The following is a 23,177-nucleotide window of genomic DNA, read 5'->3' as shown; positions in this document are numbered from 1 at the left end:
AGTTAAAGTGCTGAGTAAGAACGAGATAGATATATGTTTATGTATGTGCCTTCAAAATGGGTGCTATTTATATAAGCAATTGTACGTATAGAACAATATGTCGTGTCCCTACTATATAGGTCTATGACTTATAATCACGGTAACATTAAGGTTATGAGAATTAAATCAAATAACTCGCTTTTGGCTCCAAATTTGAAAACAACCTATAATTCTAAAGGTGACATTAGGAAAGGATTATAGGGGGATACGTTCCGTGTGTAGCAAAATAAAATCATACAGTTGTAATAAAGCCTATTTTACTTTTTTATTAGTCCTTTTGACGACGCGTTACAAAGGATATTCGATTGTTATTTAGTACGGTGGATGAGCTCATGGCCCACCCGGTGTTAAGTGTTTACTGGTGGTAGGACCACTTGTAAGTCCGCACGGGTAGGTACCACCAGCCTGCCTATTTCTTTTTTTTTTTTTTGTTGCTTAGATGTGTGGACGAGCTCACAGCCCACCTGGTGTTAAGTGGTTACTGGAGCCCATAGACATCTACAACGTAAATGCGCCACACACCTTGAGATATAGTTCTAAGGTCTCAGTATAGTCACAACGGCTGCCCCACCCTTCAAACCGAAACGCATTACTGCTTCACGGCAGAAATAGGCGGGGCGGTGGTACCTACCCGTGCGGACTCACAAGAGGTTCTACCACCAGTAATTACGCAAATTATAATTTTGCGGGTTTGATTTTTATTGCACGATGTTATTCCTTCACCGTGGAAGTCAATCGTGAACATTTGTTGAGTACGTATTTCATTAGAAAAATTGGTACCCGCCTGCGAGATTCAAACAACAGTGCATCGCTCGATACGAATGCACCGGACGTCTTATCCTTTAGGCCACGACGACTTCATTTCACATTCATTTCTGCCGTGAAGCAGTAATGCGTTTTGGTTTAAAGGGTGGGGCAGCTGTTGCACTGTTAAAACTGCGACCTTGCAACTTTTGTCTCTAGGTGGGTGGCGGTATTTGCGTTGTAGATGTCTATGGGCTCCGGTAATTAATTAACACCAGGTGGGCCGTGAGATCGTCCACCCATCTAAGCTATAAAAAAATCATCCACGACAAAGGAAGATCGTCTTGTAATAATAATCCAACTTGCAAGAATTATAATTTGCGTAATCATCGATGGTACGGAGTCTGGTGAGTCCACACGGGTAGGTACTAATGCCCTGTTTATTTTTGCCATGTAGCAGTTCCGCTTTGAAAAGCTCTTTACTGTAAAACTGAAACGAACACGTATCTCAACGTTGATGTCCATGGACTGCGGTAACCACTTAACACCAGGTCGACTGTGAGCTTGTTCTCCCATCTAAGCCGTAAAGAACCCTACAAAGACGCTTAAAATTTCAATAATAAAACATTTTTCGATTAAACATTATTTATTTATGTATATATTTTTTTACTAACAATTAAATCTATACAAGTTTTCCAAGGGCACGGGGTCTAGGACATACACAAAACTTAGAACGATAAGGCCTCTTGTGTTAAAAAAAAAATAAACTAAAAATTATTTTACATAAATTAATTGTATACCTTTCGTAGAAAAGTCATTTAAAAAATGTCCGAAACGCCATTTTGGATAAAACAAATTCAGTAAACAATACGTCCGTGATTTTTAGCATATTATAATATTCAATAATGAAATAGCCGAATGCCATATTGAAAAAATAGAAAATATATTATGATTCATTCATTTAATGCCTAAATATCATTTTATAATTATTTTTCACAATATTACATGAAAACCAAAATTGGGTAGTGCTTTAATTTTAACATAAAAAAAAATACTAGTACATGATTTTAATATAATACATATAAACGGATCTATGTTTTTGTATATACTATAAAAGTGCATTTTTTTTAACAAATTAAATAATTATGTTGTATTTTTTTCCATAATTTAATCAAAATAAATCTCTAGTGATTTATAAAACAATATACATATATTAAAAATTGCTTACGCTTCCGATGGGTACAGATTAATTTATTCGTTAATGTTCGACCGTGAGGCTGAAGTGTGGAGGGTAGAAGTAAAGATATCAAGTGTATTGTCTATGGTAAGGAGTACGCTCTCTGTGTATACAGTATCCATTGACAAGAGCCTAACTAGGGTGGCGCCACCGTAGCGAACCGTGTAATGTCAAAAATGGCGCCAAAAATAATTATAACGAGGATTGAAAGACTATTTGGTTTAACGACATTTATCTTTGTAATTAAAGGTCCGTTATATTTGGTATCAGCATCAACAGTTCCATGTTTTTAATTAAACTTCAATTAAGTTTCCTTCATTCAAATATTTAGCTGATGACGTTTTTTTGTTATGACATTATTTCCAAATTTAAACTTTAAGTCTTTCTCCTGTAAAGTTGCAAAAATACCGCCAATCAAATGGCCTTTCGCCTCGTCATATTAAATTATTCAACTCTGTACACTTCGCTTCATTTATATCGCATCACTTGCTACATTGCGTTCGTTTGGTGGATAAATTTATTTGCATTACGCTGCTCACAAGTGGACGCTTAAGCTATGTTCCGATATTCACTGCGAGGGCTGTAATGTGTGACGTCAGTTAAGTATACTGAGAAGGTGTTCCTTTATAAAATAGTTAACTACACCTACTGGTTAGTGTTTAAAACTAAACGCAATACAGTGTAGTGCGCCGATGTTTTTTGGCATTACATATTTTCATTTCGTCGTTTCTACTGCAAAAAAACGTACACCGTTTACGAGTTTAAACGAACGTTCAACGGACTTGTCAAGCAAGTCGAATGAACTTTAACCGGCTTGCAGTGACGCATAGTATAGCTCTGTCTCGTTCACACGGAACTGTGTGTGAACGAGACAGAGCGTGTGTGACAACTGTGTGAAGACTGCAGCGATTCGTTTTTACACGAATGAAAAACTAACGTATGAACAACCGGATGATTGTACGTTAAAAAAACTCGGTGCACGTGAATGAAGTGAAACTTCTTTTTCGATGTGTAGTATTGTGGTTTTCTTCATTTTTAATCAGATTGCTCTTGTAATAGGGAATGATGTTGATAAGAGATGCGACATTTTCAACATTTATATTATATATATTTTTTAAATACTTCATTAAAATATTGGACGTTGCTCAGTCTCTTTCTAGTATGGTAGCGTTAAACGTTTAAAGCAACCTTGTGGGAAGTCGCATAAGAAGTTTCACTTCAATAACGAACACAAAGAAAACGTACAGGACAATTCTGTGTGAACCCAGCCTAAGAGCACTGATCAGTGCGCGCAGTGTATATCGAAACATAAGCCTTATCAACTTATCCCCAGTACCAGACAATTACCTTACCTCTAACCTGGATACATTGAGGTTTTAATTGCATCATATTAGGATGTCCACACTTCAGAAATTCCAGGATAATAAATCGCAATACTACTATAAAAATTTAAACTATAAATCCGGAAGGGGTACAATTTACGGTAATCATAGAACGCATTTCCACCACTTCCCACCACATAAGCCACCCCATTCAGATACCTTCGTTAGAGGAACATTAAACTCGAATGAACATTACCGTATCTATTATACCTACATGCGTTTTCCTCCTCAAATACATCCTCTATCTACGCTTAATTTTAAATATCAACAAAAATAAATTACTTTTCTGTCGATCGATGGCTTCAATTTCCTAGTTAACAATACTATTTATTGCTTAGTTTTTTTTAAAAATAAATACTTTAGTTCTTATAGAAGAGAGTCGTCAATGGAAATCGTTTATAACGGACACGCAATGTACACGATGCAATTAGACGATATGCGGGTAATTTGAATTTTCGTAAGCGCGACCATAAACAAATAAATGTACATGACGCTGATATTTGTAAATTTGATTATAGCGTTTTCTTCGATTTTGGCGATTTTTTTTCTTTACTATTATATAAACTATTTTTATGATTAAATCTCATCTCATTTTTTTATTTTAATTGCATTGTTTTAGATGTTTTAAATTATTTACAGTTTTTCATGATCACGTCTGATACGATATCGAGGGGTGAGAAGCTATTTGGCTTAAGCGACATTTATCTTTGTAATTAAAGGTCCATTTTATTTACTACTACCGACCCGCCCTCACTTCGCTTCGGAAACATTAAATTTTATTATTGATAGCCGAGTCCCGCGATGTTACCCGCGGTTATTGTCGTACCTCGGGTGACGCCGCGGGGCGAAGCTAATCTAAAAAAAGTAGCCTAAGTTACTCCTTATATCATCAGCTACCTATCAGGTAAAATCTCGTCAAAATCAGTCCAGCCGTTCCAGAGATTAGCCGGAACAAACAGACAATCAGACAAAAATTGTAAAAAATGTTATTTTGTACCGTATATATATTCATATGCATGTAGTAAAAAACGGTTATTTCAATATCACAAACAGACACTGCAATTTTATTTATATGTATAGATGATTACTCATATATTATTTCCTAACATTAAACTCTAAATGGCTCTCTTGTAAAGTTGCAAAAAAGTAGCTTAAACCAAATAGGCTTTTCACATCTCGATACAAGACAATTATTTGTACACGCGAAAGATAAAATCGTAAAAAATAATTTTCTTAATGATTAATCAAGGGCTTCTCGCTTATCAGACCGTGGACGTGTAACGGTCGTTTGATCTCTCAAACCAGAGCTAAATTTTGTTTAAAAAAAAACAAAATATCAAGTGCCTAAATATTATGAATTGAATTAGCGAACACAGATTACATTCAATAAATCATTTTATATGACTCCACGTTATCTTTACTTACAAACTACGAATTAAATTTTATTATAACATATCGAGAAGTGAAAGACGATTTGGTTAAAGCGACATTTTTTACAACTTTACAAGAGAGACATTTAAATTTTAAAAATTTGGAAAAAATATCATAACAAAAAAAAACTTATTCAACTATTTGAATGGAGTAAACTTAATTGAAGTTTAGTTAAAAACATAAAACTGTTGATGCTGATACCAAATAAAACGGACCTTTAATTACAAAGATAAATGTCGCGTACTAAGTCAATTTTTTTTTATTCCTTAGATGGGTGGACGGGCTCACAGCCCACCTGGTGTTAAGTGGTTACTGGAGTCCATAGACATCTACAACGTAAATGCGTAGCCCACCTTGAGATATAAGTTTTAAGGTCTCAAGTATAGTTACAACGGCTGTCCTACCCTTCAGACCGAAACGCATTACTGCTTCACGGCAGAAATAGGCAGGGCGGTGGTACCTACCCGCGCGGACTCACAAGAGGTCCTACCACCAGTAAAGTAAAATGTCGCTTTAACCAAATATCCTGTCACCCCACGATATACCAGTGTAATAAATATATTAACTAGACATAATTATATTTAGCTAGATACACAGCTGTTATATCGAGATATTATATTGAGTAAATCCACTAAAACAAATTTAGTGCAATTATAAACTATACCTTAACAAATCGAACAAGTTCCTTAAAATATATTTATTTTAATAAAAACTATATATTTTTAATTTGTTTAATTAAAATACGAAGGAATCGTTCAATGGTAAACGAAAAATCGACTATAACAATTTTAAGAAATTAAAAAATAACCAGCGTTATCGCCTTTTTGCTTAAAACTATCAGTGTTGCCAACTTATGAAGAAGAAAAAAAACAAAAAAAAAAACAACGATTATATTATTTGAAATTCTCGATAATACAGTCTAAAACTCTCAGGCTCATAGTTTTAATGGCTACAAATAAAAAATTAATGAACAAAAATAAAATAATAATACGCTTACATTAATATTCTTTATATTAGGTTGGAATAAAAAATAACATATTCCCTAAAAAATCGATATTGGCTTTAGTAATTAACTAAGTAATACTTGTAGGAGTTTGTTTTTCTATACGAGCCCGTGGCGTGGGGAGGGGGGGTTGGGACGCGGGACGTGGGAGGCGGGGGCAATGACCCCGCAAGGCGGGCTTATTGGCGGGAACACGAGGAGGGTAGTTCGTTTTATTTATTATATTTTGTTAATTTAGTGTTCCTGTAGGTTCAAATGTGGCTTATTATAGTATCTGTGCGAGTGCACGAATGTGGGCCAATGTAAAACGAAGCCACCGGACATGGCTTCTACGGTGCTTCCAAAAAGGCTACTGAAAAAGTATCAGAAAATAGCCACCGTTTAACTGAGATTTTATTTCATTCCATTGATTAAAGTCTCAAAAAATCATCGTCATATTATGATTTATCATATAACTGAATTGATTTTGATAATTGAAATTGCTTTCCTACAAAATATAAACCCCAGGAAAGAATATAGGGTGCCTATACCAGGAAAAATACGTAAAAAACAAACTACCCACGAATAAATTTTAAATTTGTAGAAAATAAATAAATTCCATAATTTAATCTCAAAGATAAAAAAATTTGTCCACTTCTAATTATTGCGTGGTCATGAATTTTTTACAATTAATGTAACTATAATGAAGAAGCAATGACACGGCGCCATCGAGCCGGCCTCGTGATGAACTTGGAAGATGGATGGCTACAGGATGGTACAGATTTGATAAATTTCATACTCCAAATAAATGTTGTTCCAATTTTAATCTTTGTCCGTGTCTATTGCTTCTGATGTCTGTGGTCGCGAACGTCACGGCCATCTTCAAAATTAAAACTACAAAATAATATCGTCGTATTTCTCGTGCGCTTTCTCGAGATAACGACGTAGCTAAACTTAACAATAAAAATAACTTATAGGAAACTAGTTCTTATGCCTCTCTCATTAAGAGCTATCCCTAATCAGATCTGATATTAAAGAACTAAATTCATACGCGTTCGACAAATTCATTTGCTTTCGATTACTTATACGCGTCTCGCTCACACGCCCTCACTGAACACGCGTGTGAGCGAGACGGAATGTCCTCCTCGAATGAAAATAAGAACTCCCGCGGGGCACAGTAGGGGGGATTACATAATACTTTGGTTAAACGTTATATTATAATTAGTTTTCACCGGATCACGTGTCGTCTTCGTCTCGCTTGGGGTCCGGCCTCCTGGCCGCGACTATCGTGAGGTCGGGCCTGGTCCTCATGAGCTGCGAGGGCGAGGCGGGCGACAGGGAGGGGGCGGGCGGGGGCGCGGCGACGGGGGGTGGGGGGGCCGGCACGGGGGAGATGACGGGCTCCGTGGCGCGGAGACTGTCGATTGAGGCGACGCGGATCGTCGGCCACTTCCCGCCTGGGGACAAAACTGCTCGTTAGTAGTTTGAAGTCGTCGTGGCCTAAAGGATAAGACGTCCGGTGCATTCGTATCTACCGATGCACCGGTGTTCGAATCCCGCAGACGGGTACCAATTTTCTAATGAAACTCAACAAATCTTCACGATTGACTTCCACAGTGAAGGAATAACATCGTGTAATAAAAATCAAACTCGCAAAATTATGATTTGTGTAATTACTGGTGATAAAACTTCTTGTGAGTCCGCACGGACGTTTCACGGCAGAAATAGGCGGAGCGGTGGTACCTAGCCGTGCCGACTCACAAGAGGTCCTACCACCCATTATTCGATTAATCATAACTCACACGACGGAGGATTGCTGGAGATCAGCTTATTGTCGCAGGAGCTGATGACCGTCGCCGGTATCTGCAGCTCCTCATCGCTGCCACTCCCGACCATCAGCTTTTTCACTAGAGGCTGCAAATAAAATTGAATTATTGTTAAAAAAAAATGTCGAGCACCCTGTACATGAGATATACGCATTCAAAACCAGTATTCTAATTGGAGACTTTTTGTATGGGAACGCGAGGAGTGAAGTTGTGTAATTTGTTTTATTTTGTCTATTTAGTGTTTCTTCAGGTCTAAATGTGTAATAACGGTGGTTTATTAACTGTTTAGTATCTGTGAAAGTACACAAATGTGGGAAAATGAAACAAAGCCGCTGGATGTAACTTCTCGGGATCCTCCAAAAAGTCAACTGAAAAAATCTCAGTAAATGACCATTTTACTGAGTTTATATTTCGTCCCATATCATCCTCGTCCCATTTCATTTAATTTCATCCCAGTTGATTAATGTTTCAAATTAATCATCTTCATTTCATTTCACTCCATATTATCATAACAATAAAAATATAAACTAAGTCATGACCTAATGGTCTTAGTTACCAGGTCATAAAATCCCTTACAAAAAAACTAAGCAATAGTTTTTCGATAGGGCTGACACTATTTAGTTATTAGGTACCTTACTGTAGGTAATTAATTTTTTAATATCTTTAAGGAGTTACAAAACTTTGATGACTAAATTAAACTAGGTATTAAATATTGTTAAACACTAAATAAGAGTCATTTTCAGTTCAACAAAGTTAAATCTAACAACTCAACAAAAGTGTAGTGACATCCCAGATTTGTCCCTATTCTAACTCTAGTCTCTATTCCCTTCAATCTATTGTACCTAATATATTCAACTTTCTTATGTGCCTATTACGCGCTGGGGTTCGGGATAAATAAAAGCTCCACCAAAGTACAACTTAAAAGTGTATTTATCATTTAGAACACTCACAGAACACTTTAAAATTCTCAATTCACTTCTTCCGGTTTGCTGTTTCGCTTCGAGTAGATCGGATTACTGACTGCGTGCCATCTCTGCAACGCTTTTATAGTCGATACCACATCCCTACAACTATTGAGAACATTCCACACATTTTGAGTGTTGTGTTTCCGTTATTTGACAATAGATGGCGTTGTATTCCTCGAGCGTTCTAGGTACTACTAGATGCTTCGACATTCGTTTCGGCTATTCGGCGATAGATAGCGTTACTCTTACCTTATCGTTGGCGCTGGAAGGGAGCGGTTTCCTCGGGGGCTGCTTGGCGGGGGGTTGTTGCTGTCCGCTGTACGTGCGCATCCGACTCTTCAACGACGGGTCCACCTCGATGGGAATCGGCTCGAAATCTGAACAAACGAATGAATGAATTAATGAACGAATGAATGAATGAAGGAAAATTCTTTATTGCACAAAATATTTTGTACAAAGGCGAACTTAACGCGATGCAGGCATTCTCCGCCAGGTAACCCTCGTTGATGAAGTGAATGATTAAAGAAGCGCGTAGCTGTGATGAAGTTAATAAATAAATACATGGCGATAATTTAAAGAATTACGAGCCCAAACAAATACGAACATCAAACTAAATATAATCTTCATTTACATGTCGGCGCAACATCACTATTTAGTTGACTAAGAGATCGGTTAAAGTTAACTGTCTCCTTAATATCGACATAGTTGGTTAACTATTGTAAGTCCAACGCGTGTAAACAATTGTTTAAGACGGTATTCATAAGAATTAATGACTACTAGTAAGCGACCGCCACTTTCTACTATAAATACGGGTCACTATTGTCGCACAACACACCCTAGCCTGGTGACGCTGACATTCTCTAGACCAGTGGTCGGCAAACTTATTAGCCAAAGAGCCAAATGTGCAAATTAAAAGGATTTAAAAAAATGGAGTCGGAGGCAAGCAGAGAGGGCCCTATGGTTGCCCGGCGTTGCGACCTAAATCTGAATCCCATTGAGCGTATTGAGATTAATATGGTTCCGGAAGTTTAAATTTTCATACATAAGGTCGGGGGTGTGTCAGGGTGGTTGGGGGGGTGCTCACCGGCGGCGGCGGCGTGCCCGAAGTCGGCGACGTGCGCCGCGAGCGTGTTGATGGTGACGCCGAGCGCGTGCGCCGCCGCGTCCAGCGTCATGTCGCCGCGCTGCAGCCGCTCCAGCACCTCGGACGGACCCTTTGCCTGCCAGAAGTCGCGGACAGCCCTGCCGAGGCCGAGGCGAGATATACAAAGGTGATTTCTTTGCTCATAAAGTATAGTTATACGTATTACTGGTGGTAGGACCTCTTGTGAGTCCGCACGGGTAGCTACCATCGCCCTGTCTATTTCTGCCGTGAAGCAGTAACGCGTTTCGGTTTGAATGGTGGGGCAGCCGATGTAACTATACTGAAACCTTAGAACTTATATCTCAAGGTGGGTGACGGCATTTACGTGGTAGATGTCTATGGGCTCCAGTAACCACTTAACAATCAAACAATAATATTCTAGAACTTTATTGAATTTTCATTATAATAGATCTTATATGTGAAAACCTTTGTGTAACGCCGACATATACGAGTCGGTCTGTGTGAACGGACCCTAATGCTGTAGCTAATGGACAGCCTGATAGCCCCTCACCTGTAAGGCCTGTTGATACACCCGTACACGTCCCGATACCTCCCGTACAGCGTGCCGTAGCTCACGCCCAGGATCTCGGCGGCCTGCTTCATCTCCAGTTCCTTTAGCCTCACCGACTCCATCACCTGGAGGACGGGCGTAAGGAGACCAATATACAAAAAAAAAAGTTTTGAGGTGATAACGGCTGCACGCACGAATAAGTGTCACGTTCCGCCTGAGCTTGAGCGTGCAAGCGAGAAAGCGAGAACGACACATATATCTCTCTTCTTATGTGACGTCATCTTTAATTTATCTGTAAGCCTACTTTACATACCAACCAATTTTTCTTATAATTAATTTAAAAAAAAAAAAAATTGCCAATCCTATATCTATATATTTATGTGACAGAATCTTTGAAAGTCATTTCTATCGACTCCAAGACATCATATTGACTTGACAATTCGATTTCGCTCTAATATCCTCACTAGTAAGTAACAAAATTAAAAAACTGTCATTTTTAATTTAAATACAAAGTTTACATTTATCTATTAAACACAACACATGACGTCACATGTGGTTAAGCATTGCGTTCCGCTGCCACTTATTAGCGTGCCTATTTCTGCCGTGAGGCAGTAATGCGTTTCAGTTTGTAGGGTGGAGTAGCCGTTGTAACTATACTGAGACCTTAGAACTTATATCTCTAGGTGGGTGACGCATTTACACTGTAGATGTCTATGGGCTCCAGTAACCACTTAACACCAGGTGGGCTGTGAACTCGTCCACCCATCCAAGCAATAAAAAAAAAGCGAAAAAAAAATCGTTTAGCCTCATATGACGTCACGCGCGATAGTATCACCCCGGTCGAACGTAATCAACACTCACCCTCCTAACGTAGGGCTCCTCCCAGAACTGCGGCCGTCTCCCGTGCTGCAGGTAGTCGCTCAGCTTGACAACGTCAGTGAAGCGAGGGTCTGTGGGGTCTGATTTGGGACCTGTCGAGATCGTGCTGATCAGAATATGGGAAGTAGGACGACGGCGTCTGTCCAAGCAGGCTCACTGAACGATCAAAAGGATAGTGGTGGTAGATAAAAATAAGGTAGGCAGCGGCTTGGCTCTGCCCTGGTATTGCTGATGTCCATGGGCGACGTTAACCATCATCATGTGGGCCGTACGCTCGTCTGCCTACTAGGGCAATAAAAATAAAACCATCTCAGTATATTAAAGTGTTCGCTGAAAAGGAGACAATTAAGGTGGCGCCACAGTAGCAAGTGGAAGGATAAAAACAGTGTCATAAAGTGCTCCTTAATTCCATCCTATATGCGTTTAACGAACTTTCGACTTAAATCACTGAAACCTCAAGGTTTGGATTCGTTTGGTGTATAACACTTTTGACTTGGTTCAATTGACTTTTCGTGGGAAAGAATAAAAACAAAACAAAAAACTATTCGCAAATCTATTTATGTATATGGTCTTGGTCACATAACGTCTTTCAATGATCTGTATAGTCAGAGGACTCCACAAAACAACAAACTCTGAATTCATACAAACACCACTATGTGCAGAGCCGTCCGGGGATTCCCCCGTCAAATCATAAAGGCCCTTAAAATTCAATTGGTATCCTTAAAAAGTCACATTTAACGTTACTGGAAAAACAAGGATCTATTAAAAATTATAAAATCCAAATTTGTCATCGGATAGTCACATCGACGTAACGATTTTTCGTTACGTGACGGTTTCTAGTTGAAACACTTACGTTTTGGTAATGACAGCTGAGTGGAGAAATCCATTCTGATCTCCTTGGCGGAGGACGACGACGACGCGACCGTGGACCGGCTGGGGGGGCCCGCCGTGCTGTCGTTGGTCTCCTCATCTACCGGAGACAATAGGCATACCAAATAAATACACAGGTAAAATATACGCGGCCTAAACGATACTGTTATCGAGCAACAAGATAGACAAAAAGATAGCTTGCGTATTTGCTGGGATTACTGTGAGCTCGCACGGGTAGGTACCACAAGCCAGTTAAGTTTTTTTTTATTGCATAGCACAGATCAATTGATGTGAAGTGAGATATGAGTTCTAAGGTCTCAATATACAACCGCTACCCCGCCCTTTAAACCGAAAAGCGTTGCTGCTTCACGGCAGAAATAGGCAGGGTGGTGATGCCTACCCGCGTGGACTCACAAGACGTCCTACCACCAGTGATTACGCAAATTATAATTTTGCGTGTTCGATTTTTATTACACGACGTTATTCCTTCACCGTGGAAGTCAATCATGAACGTTTATGCCTAAAGTGTTCAGGGACTCTGTGGGAGCTGCGTCGGACGTGTAGATGTATAAAGCGTCATGGCGGCTCGGTACTGACCGGCGCTGTTGTCTCCGTCCACACGCAGCCGGGTGTGCAGGAAGGAGCCGATGTCGGCCGGCGCGTCGGCCCAGTCCTCCTCGGAGGGCTCCCGGGAGGACTCCTCCGAGCCCCCTCCCCAGCCGACGACGCGTTCTGCTGTTATGTTCTGGTAACGAGAACAAGTTTGGATTTCGCTTTTTTTTAAACCTTTTTTTAAATAACCTCTCAAGGCTATCAACTTAGGCAGGAAAAAAAAGCAGATATGTTGAAGCTACCCACGCGCCCCCTGCCGCCCAATGTAGATACTACGAAGCCCTCATACCGGGCTCAATCTTAGTATAGCATAAAGGACTTGCATACTTCGATTTATTTAATTAAAGTTTCAATTGTGTTGCTTATGACATTTCGCTTAATACGCGACATTTATCTTTGTAATTAAAGGTTCATTTTATTTGGTATTAACATCAACAGTTCGATGTTTTTAATTGAACTTCAATTAAGCTTGCCACATTCAAACAGGTGAACAAATATTTTGTTACGATATTTTAAACTTTAAATTTCTCTCTAGTAAAGTTGCAATAATGTCTCTTAAACCAAATATACTTTCGCCTCTCGATATATATTTGATGACTTTTGTATGCGAGCATGCGTGCGGCCCACCTGATGGTGAGTGGTTACAGTCGGTCACGGACGTCAACAATGCCTACCATTGAGTAACGTCTGCAAGCCTCGTTTGAAGTAAGACATGAGTTCATTCCAGAACCGGACGGTAGGTGGCAAAAAAGATTTTTTGGAAACGCATTATGTTTGAACTATGGCCCTATGGCGGGAGATGCGATAGTAATTATATACGTCCTACGTTATAGCTCATCTATACTATACTATAATATTATAAAGGGAAAATATTTGTTTGTATGTATTGAATAGGCTCCGAAGCTACTGAACCGATTTGAAAAAATATTTTACTGTTTGGAAGCTACACTATTCCCGAGTGATATAGTCTATAATATTTTTTGGAAAAAAATAGGGATCCTTACTAAACCTCCAATAATTTAATCCAAGGTGTAAAAAAATTACCTAAAATATTCTTTACATCGCGTGCCCTGCGAAAACTATTGATGATAGAATAAAATAATGTACTACGACTTTGTAGACCACATTATTATTTACAAAAAGTGTCGCGACAGCATATGTCTAACTTTTATAGTTATACAGCAATAAGTGTTTTTTTTTTTTTTTTTTAATAAGACGTCACATATCGTTGAAATTTTTGATAAGGACCCGAGCGAAGCCGGAGCGGGCCGCTTGTATGTCAATAATTTGATTAGTATTCGTTCGCCTATTGATAGGAAGCATTTAAAAAAAAACACGTCTCATCAAACTTTATAGAGAACATACGCGGGTAGTTTTCTATAACTCGAAACGAAGAAAAGATTTAAAATGGTTCATCGACTTACTAGATTCCCGTGTTGCCATTCGTCTTTGTCTCTGAAAAAAAAAGAAAAGATAACGTCAGTCCTAAAGCGCAATTGAATTTAAGATTACGTCAGTGTTAAAGCGCAATTGAATTTAAGATTAAGTCAGTGTTAAAGCGCAATTGAATTTAAGATTACGTCAGTGTTAAAGCGCAATTGAATTTAAGATTAAGTCAGTGTTAAAGCGCAATTGAATTTAAGATTACGTCAGTGTTAAAGCGCAATGGAATTTAAAAAAGATAACTTTAGTTTTAAAGCGCAATAGAATTTACAAAAATTTACTTTAGTCTTAAAGCGCAATGGAATTTAAAAAATATAACTTTAGTCAAAAGCGCTATGGAATTTAAAAAAGATAACGGCAGTCTTGAAGCGCAATGGAATGTAAAAAAAAAACAACGAAAAAGTGGTACATTAATTTTGGGCACTACTAATATCGACCTCCACCTCGAGACATGAGGTCCAAGTCTCGTAAAGGACTGACCCAAGCCTCAAAACCAAATTCCAAACGGCTCTTCACCGACTTCAGTCGCCGCGGCCTGATGAACCCAGACGATTTTTGTATTCATATCATTCCTTCACTGAGGAAGTCACTCGTGAACATATATCTAGTCCTTATTTTTTTTGTATAGACGGGTGGACGAGCTCACGGCCCACCTGGTGGTATTAAGGGGTTACTGGAGCCCATGGACATCTACAACGTAAATGCGCCACCCACCTTGAGATATGAGTTCTAAGGTCTCAGTATAGTTACAGCGGCTGCCCCACCCTTCAAACAGAAACGCGTTACTGCTTCACGACAGAAATAGGCGGGGCGGTGATACCTACCCGCGCGGACTCACAAGAGGTCCTACCACCAGTTTTATTACAACAAAGTGTGACTAACTGCGGGATTCGAACACCGACACTGAATACCTACAACTAGCGTATTATCTTCGAGGCCACGACGACTTCTAATTAATATAGCAAAATATTAACTTACCCTCTTGATGCGGACATGGAGTCTTCGTCCATGTGCTCGGTGGCGCTCGCCAGCCTCTGTCGCTTGGGACTCGGGCTGTCTCTGGAACGAAACAAATCATTGACCCCTCTTTTTTTTTAAACGTATTTTATGACCTGGTAACTAAGACCTTTAGGTCAAGTCTGATTTTAATTTTAACGACAACTTTTTTATATGAAAAATGATATCAAGAAATGAAATGAAGTTGATTAATATGAAACATAGCATGAAATGAGATGGAATGAAAGATAATCTCAATAAAATAGTGGTCATTTACTAAGACTTTTTCAGTGGACTTTTTGGAGGATTCCGAGAAGTGACGTCCAGCTACTTTGTTTTATTTCCCAAATTTGTGCACATTCATAGTTAATACACCACCGTTATCAATCATTTAAACCTGAAGAAACACTAAATAGACAAAATAAAACAAATCACACAACTTCACTCCTCGCTCACTAAGAAATGGTATATGATAGAGGAGTATGGAAGGAGAAAACATGTTGCGCCGACCCCAGGTGACTGGGAGAAGGGCAGGAGAATAATGATGAAACGATGTGAACGGTTCTATGTACAATGTACGTGCCACTGTTCATTCGCTAAGACTAATACTGAAAATAAACGTGCAGGATAATGCCATGTAAACCCTTTTTTTTTTTTTTTTTCGGGTAGAGGGCCGAACCTCCTACGAGGTCCCCGCACAAAATGGGCGCGCGGGGTATGTGAGACTCAACGATCTGCATGGTGTTGTGAGCAGACCGCGGGCCCAAGGATTTTAGGACCCACCCACTAAACGACTCCCCTGCACTCTTACACCCGACGTCCGATCCCCTCCGAGGTCAGAACCCGGATGAGGTAGGGGGGCTACCGCGGTCAACACTACAACCAGACGGCGCGGCTCACCCCAAGGACGCCCAGCCGACGGAGCCTTCGAGGCGAATCGAAGGCTCTGAAACGTCGGCCGTCTCGGTACGGCAGCCCGTCGGGCCGCCCAGACGGTGCCGCTGGTGTCCCGGAATACCCCGCTGGACCAGAACCAGCCTGCCGGGTCGGGGCCATGTAAACCCAGCCCTAAGGGTTTTTTTTTATTGCTTAGATGGGTGGACGAGCTCATAGGCCACCTGGTGTTAAGTGGTTACTGGAGCCCATGGACCCACCTTGTGATATAAGTTCTAAGATCTCAATATAGTTACAACGGCTGCCCCACCCTTTAAACCGAAACGCGTTATTACTTCACGGCAGAAATAGGCAGGGCGGTGGTACCTACCCGCGCGGACAAGTACCTACCCGCGTGGTACCTACCCGCGCGTTCGTTTAAATACGCACAGGGGTTGAACGCAGCGATCTGTGGAGAGGACGAGCCCCGCTCTGACGTTAGGGGCGCAATTATCAAACTCAAACGACAATAATGATTATGATCTGTACTTACATTTCAGAGTTCTCTCGCTTGATTGGACTGATTCTTTCTTTAGTCGTCAGTTTTATTAAGGGCGGAGGACCCCCTGGGAACAATGTGGAAAAAATTTAGCTTATAGCAAATATTAATAACGCTAGCCCGTCAATATTAAGTCAGTAGAGGAAATAGAAAGGGAAACTGTTTCGCCTTTGCCTATTTAATAACATGGCGATGTGGACTATGTGTTTGCGGCGCGATGAAATACTGGGTCTTAGGAGACCGCTTCCGAAAACGAAGACAGACTATAGCCTTACTGTTTCACAGCAGAAATAGGCGGGGCGGTGGTACGTACCCGCGCGGAAGAACAAGAGGTCCTACCGCGAGTAATTACGCAAATTATAATTTTGCGGGTTTGATTTTTATTACACGATGTTATTCCTTTACCGTGGAAGTCAATCGTGAACATTTGTTGAGTACGTATTTCATTAGGAAAATTGGTACCCGCCTGCGGGATTCGAACACCGGTGCATCGCTACATACGAATGCACCGGACGTCTTATCCTTTAGGCCACGATGATTTAAAGCTCTTGACTTTGACTGTTCTATTATAATGTATATATATAAAAATGAATTGCTGTTCATTAGTCTCGCTAAAACTCGAGAACGGCTGGACCGATTTGGCTCATTTTGGTCTTAAATTATTTGTGGAAGTCCAGAGAAGGTTCAAAAGATAGATAAATATGAAAATTCTCCGAAATTAAATAAAAATAACAATTTGATATGTCCCCCGTCGGATGGATTCCTTTTGTTTGTTTTAAGTTTATTTTAAACAAAGGCTTAGAGGTATTTTATTTATCGATTGAGGCGCTACGAAGTCTGCCGGGTCAGCTAGTAATGTATATTTGAGTCAGGTTCTTTTTGAGTCAGGTTCTGAAAAAACTCACTATAACTCACCATTGACATTGAATTTATCAAGTGCCTTGTCGTCGCCGACTTCGCTTTCGGTCTTCAACGAGCGAAGGTCTGCGGCCTCCGGGGTGCGGGGCGCTTCCTGACTCGACGAGCCCCCTCTAGGGGACCCTAGTTTCGGGGAGATTTGTTTGGGGGAGACTTGCTTGGGGGAGACCTGTTTGGGGGAACTTATCTTCGGGGAGACCTGTCTGGGGGAATTCAACTTTGGCGTCTCGGGCTTTGGGGAAATTTGCTTGGACGTTTCTAGTTTCGGTAGTATCGGTAGTGGGGACGGCGTCTTCTCTTGTTTTTCGGTGAGTTTGTCTGTTTGTTTCTCGACGGGCGAGCTAGTGGGCGTGGCCACGACTCCTGAAGACATAACATCTATTTTGGCTGCGAAGAAGAAGAGTGATTTTTCGGTGGTTAGTTGTGTCCGATATAGCTTCCAAGATTGGGTGTAATAAGATTAGTTAGTTCAGCGGTTCTCAAACCCCAAATACATTTACAAATACGATGTTCGCCAGAGGCAAGTATGTTAGCTGCACAACAAAGTTTAATAGAGAAATGGCGTAGGATTTAATTAATGAATGTGCCTACACCTTCATTTCGACTTTTAAAAGCTTTGCATGTATGTTTCCCAGAGGCCTTGCCAATTCAACTAGGAAAGGTGGGCGAGCAAAGGATCTGCTAGGAGGCAAGGGATTTGCTAACAGCTGTCCGAGGGCTTCTGAAGGAGACCTAATAACTCGAGAGCAGCTGCTTCGCAAATTAATCTGCTACCGGATTGGAATCGCTGGTAAAATCCGTCGAGGAACCCAGCGGGCTGTTGTATGGGTTAGGTTGCATGTCGAACTCTTTGCCTAGTTCGACAAGTACGGTTACTGGGGTCCCTAATCTTAGTGTTAGAGCTGAACGCGTCTAATGCAAAGGTTATTGGATCTGATGGATCCGTAAGGACGTGTCTAGGGCGTCGATGGTGAAAAAAAAACTTAATTTATTAATGTTAAGAAGCGTCCAAAAGCGGTCGAGATGTATGAACAACTAACATTTTGTGTATTACTGATGTCTTCCCAGTACTTTCTTGTCATAGGACAATTGACATCGCAAGAATCTCCAGAACACGAGGTCTAAGTCTTAGTTCTACAATACGACGGCTGCTCTACCAGTAAGTCCAAACACCGGTCATCGCTCTCGTCGAACCCGTCGCTTGCGACGAAGGGCTCGACGAGTGAATCAACCCACAGACACAGCTCACTGAGTTTCTCGCCGGATCTTCTCAGTGGGTCGCGTTTCCGATCCGGTAGTAGATTCTGCGAAGCACGGCTCTTGCTAGGGTTCGTGTTAGCAACGTCGTCAGGTTTGAGCCCCGCGAGCTCACCTATTAGTTAAGGTTACGCTGAAATAGGCTATGAGCTTAGGTAGGTAGAAGCATTATGCTGTAAAAATCTGACCGGTTTTTTGCACTGACCAGTTTCAGAGTCTGGCGGTTCGTCCTTGTTATTCCACCGTAAATCCGTCAGGCCCTTGATGCGGAGCTCCTCGGCTGTCTTCAGGAGACTCGCGAGCTGCGACTGGAAGGGAGCACCATGTATCTTTAGCTAACTCCGTGAAGTATCTAAAGTCGTCGTGGCCCAAAGGATCAGACGTCCGGCGCATTCGTGTTGAGCGATGCACCGGTGTTCGAATCCCGCAGGCGGGTACCAATTTTGTCTAATGAAATACGTACTTAACAATAATTGTTCAAGATGTGAAGGAATAACATCGTGTAATAAAAATCAAACCCGCAAAATTGTAATTCGTGTTAGGAACCTCTTGTGAGTCCACGCGGGTAGGTACCACCACCCCACCTATTTCTGCCGTGAAGCAGTAATGTGTTTCGGTTTGAAGGGTGGGGCAGCCGTTGTAACTATACTGAGACCTTAGAACTCATGTCTCAAGATGGGTGGCGGAATTTACGTTGGAGATGTCTATGGGCTCCGGTAAACACTTAACACCAGGTGGGCCGTGAGCTCGTCCACAAACCTAAGCAATAAAAAAAAAGTTCAGCAGACGAGTACGCCCTGCGGTATCTATAAAAGCGCTTACAAAACCCTACTTGATTGAAAAAAATGGTGTGCGTACAACTCGGTGCACGTGTAAGAAGTGAAACTTCTTTTGCGTTGTATGGTATTGTGGTTTTCTTCATTTTTCATCCTTAAATCAAATTTCTCTTGTAGTAGGGAATGCTGTGTATATGAGAAACGAACTAGCTCGCTTTGTCCATTCCCTCTCTCCGAGGTTGAAAGGTTTGCGAGACGCTCTGTCTATTTTCTCACTCTCGCCCGTCCTAAATTGTATCTTTTCTCTCTAGCCGTAACGGATCTGTCGCGAGTTAAATTGTACTTTCAACACGCCTTGAAGAAATTTCTCTTCAAAAAAGTGAATTTAATTTGATTACGTTTTGACGCCCACAAGGACTCTGGATAATCAATTTAAGACCAGGCGTGCCTTGAGGTTCTACCAACAGAACGCAAGAGCCTCAACCTTACATGATGAACGTTCATTTCGCCGGTGTACATATAATCGAGGAGAGCCTTCAGGTGCTTCGGTTCAGCGCCGTCGATCACCAGGACAGGTTCCCCGTGAGCCTCGTGAGCGCCCAGCAGCGCCCCCAGCAGCTCAGAGCACGCCGCCAGAACAACCCTGGAGACAGAAACGTTATTCATTGTTAATGAAGTCTATAAGTGTGTTGTAACGGTAGCCATCATAGAACACGTGATATTTGACAGGACTTTTTGGCAGGAACGCGATGAGTGAAGTTGTGTGATTTGTTTTATTTTGTCTATTTAGTGTTTCTTCAGGTTTAAATGCGTAATAACGGTGGTGTATTAACTATGAAAGTGCACAAATATGGGATTACAAAACAAAAGCGCTGAACGTAACTACTCGGGATCCTACAAAAAGCCCACTGAAAAAGTTTCAGTAAATGCCCTGAGATTATATTTCATCCCATATCATCTCATCTCGTTTCATTTCATGCCATGTTTCATATTAATCAACTTCATTTCATTTCACTTGATATTATCATTTTTCACACAAAATATATTTAAAAAATAAGGCTGTACGGTATGACACCTTTGCCTTTCCAGTTGGAAAAATAAAATTACCACTGATATTTGACAGATTGACAATTATTTGACAAGATAAGCTTGCATTTAAACAAGTTCCGAACAACAACATTCGGACCTTCAGTGTACCGAGCAATTACACTGGGTCGGTAAGATATTCCCTTTGTCTTTAAGCCTCCCATAGTGCAGTTCAACCAACAAGTTCGGCTCGTGATTGATAGCCCAAGAGAGCTATTACAATCAGACCGAGAGGGGTGGCGGGGGGTGGTGCGCAAATTCTTGCAGTATCGTGGGCTCTGCTTAATTGGCACATGAGTTTGTTAGTGTTTTATCGGCAGTAGACTTCAGGAGGTCCACGTTGCCTAGCGCGCCTTTCTTGTATGGTTGTCTCTTTAGAAGCAGCGAAGATCGACGAAAACCGGTAGAACCCACGGCGGCCGAAGAGATATACCATATTCATAGGTCCTTGATACGTGCGCAATATTTCAATTTAATACGACAATTGAAATCGGTGACGATAAAAGCAATGCAATAAAACAAAAATTAAAGGACTCTAGTCTCTAAAGTCGGTTTATGGGAGAGCAGAACTATTGGAACTGCTAGTTTTGATGTCACGCGAGAAGAGAGATAAATGTGTCACAAGCGAACGCTTAGGCCGATCGTGCCTCTCTATCGCTTGTTCCGCGCTCTCGCTTGCACGGCGGAACGTGACACTTTTTCGTGCGTGCAGCCGATGCTCATCTATACTAATATATAAATCTACAGCGATTTTTACGGATGTTCCATTATAACTACTGAACCATGCATCCGATTGACTTAAAACTTGGTATCCATGTAGAAAATACATGTACTTAATGAATAGGCTAATATTTATATGAGTGTTGGACTCGCTACACCAGTTGCGGGGGCGTTAATGATGAGAATCTTTGTGGGGGGTGAGAAACAATAATGTTAATTTTAAATGCCCAGCGAAGCGGACGGGTACAGCTGGTCGATTTATAAGACCCTATCACGTCAAAAACATAAGTCTAAAATTAAAAGTTACAATATTGGCTAGATTTTATGACGCGGCTGTTACCTGTGCGCTCGAAGTGAGACTCCTCGGATGTTCTGTGGCTCCACCGTATCCTTGCCAGTCACTTGGGTCGCGAAATTCGGAGAACAGTACAAGGTCACGTCGCAAAAGCGTTCTGGAACAAACAAAAAAAAACAGTTGATACGTCAATCTGGGCGCAGCAAACACTCCCGTATATACAGTGCTAGTCTTCAAATCACTCCCTGTTTCTTTGATTACACCTAACAAAAATTAGTACCGGACCTGAAGTCGTTGTGGCCTAAAGGATATGAGGCCCGGTGCATTCGTGTCAAGCGTTGCGACTTCTTCTAATGAAATACTTAACAATAATTGTTCACGATTCACTTCCACGGTGAAGGAATAACATCTTTATAAATCTACAGTGGTTTTTACGGATGTTCCGTTATAACTACTGAACCATGCATCCGATTGCCTTGAAACTTGGTATCCATGTAGAAAATACATGTGCTTAATGGATAGGCTAATATTTATGAGTGTTGGACTCCCTAATAATAATGACAATAAATAAAATAATTATGTTAAATTTAAATGCCCAGCGAAGCGGGCGAGTATGGCTAGTCGTGTAATAAAAATCAAACCCGCTAAATTATAATTTACTTTTGCAACATTAACCCAAAGACACAGCCCACTGAGTTTCTCGCCGGATCTTCTCGATGTGTCGCGATTCGGATCCGGTGGTACAAGGCAGTCAAAGGGTTAAAACTGAGTACACTAGTCATGTAAACAGTTTTATTATACCTCATATCTATATATATATAAAAATGAATTGTGTTCGTTAGTCTGGCTAAAACTCGAGAACGGCTGGATCGATTTGGCTAATTTTGGTCTTGAGTTATTTGTGGAAGTCCAGAGAAGATTTAAAAGGTAGATAAATATAAAAATGCTCGGAATTAAATAAAAATAACAATTTTGTTTTTCCTTTGATGTGTCCCCCGTCGGACGGATTCCTTTTGTTTGTTTTAAGTTTATTTTATATAAAAGTTTAGATCTTTTATTTATCGATTGAGGCACTACGAAGTCTACCGGGTCAGCTAGTTATTAATAAAATAAGTATTTTAATACTATTTTTTAAATATTGTATAATTAATATGTATGTTTTTTACTGGTGGTAGGACATCTTGTGAGTCCGCGCGGGTAGGTACCACTGCCCTGCCTAATTCTGCCGTGAAGCAGTAATGCTTTTCGGTCTGAAGGGTAGTGTAGGGCAGCCGTTGTAACTATACTGAGATCTTAGAACTTATATCTCTAGGTGGGTGACGCATTTATGTTGTAGATGTCTATGGGCTCCAGTAACCACTTAACACCAGGTGGGCTGTGAGCTCGTCCACCCATCTAAGCAATACAAAAAAAATTTATTATTAACCTTTAAATAACAATATTTATTAATTATTAATTAAAATAATAAGGGTTCATTATGTTAAGTAGTACGTCTCTTAAAACCATGTTAGTATCAATAAAACAATTATATACGTAGGTAAATAATTAAATTAAATAAATATGCAAATCAATGCCGCTCCATCCTATGAGAAACAAATGTTATACGGCCGATATAAAAAAAACTGCCATCTT

General features: G+C 40.6%; 1 protein-coding gene across 2 annotated transcripts in view; it reads right to left on the bottom strand.

Annotated features, from left to right (window-relative positions):
* Positions 1-1,410: 1,410 nt before the first annotated feature.
* LOC114247089 (uncharacterized) overlaps positions 1,411-23,177 on the bottom strand; it is a 109,277-nt gene continuing 87,510 nt past the window's right edge. The window contains exons 3-17 of one of the 2 annotated variants that reach the window (XM_028179929.2): positions 21,591-21,702; positions 19,934-20,087; positions 18,874-18,976; positions 17,409-17,774; positions 16,488-16,560; positions 15,044-15,124; positions 14,047-14,077; positions 12,608-12,755; positions 11,994-12,110; positions 11,123-11,232; positions 10,262-10,386; positions 9,691-9,848; positions 8,856-8,983; positions 7,618-7,729; positions 1,411-7,272 (exon numbers count right to left, since the gene is read on the bottom strand). In XM_028179929.2, the coding sequence (XP_028035730.2) occupies positions 7,052-7,272; positions 7,618-7,729; positions 8,856-8,983; positions 9,691-9,848; positions 10,262-10,386; positions 11,123-11,232; positions 11,994-12,110; positions 12,608-12,755; positions 14,047-14,077; positions 15,044-15,124; positions 16,488-16,560; positions 17,409-17,774; positions 18,874-18,976; positions 19,934-20,087; positions 21,591-21,702 (2,039 nt within the window). In that variant the 3' untranslated portion in view covers positions 1,411-7,051. Of the gene's footprint in view, positions 7,273-7,617; positions 7,730-8,855; positions 8,984-9,690; positions 9,849-10,261; positions 10,387-11,122; positions 11,233-11,993; positions 12,111-12,607; positions 12,756-14,046; positions 14,078-15,043; positions 15,125-16,487; positions 16,561-17,408; positions 17,799-18,873; positions 18,977-19,933; positions 20,088-21,590; positions 21,703-23,177 lie in introns of both variants that reach the window. The other variant, XM_028179925.2, reaches the window with a different exon arrangement.

This window comes from Bombyx mandarina, chromosome 24 (genome assembly GCF_030267445.1).
Source record: "Bombyx mandarina strain Sakado chromosome 24, ASM3026744v2".
Lineage (NCBI taxonomy): Eukaryota > Metazoa > Arthropoda > Insecta > Lepidoptera > Bombycidae > Bombyx > Bombyx mandarina.
This window is presented reverse-complemented; position numbering and strand designations above follow the sequence as displayed.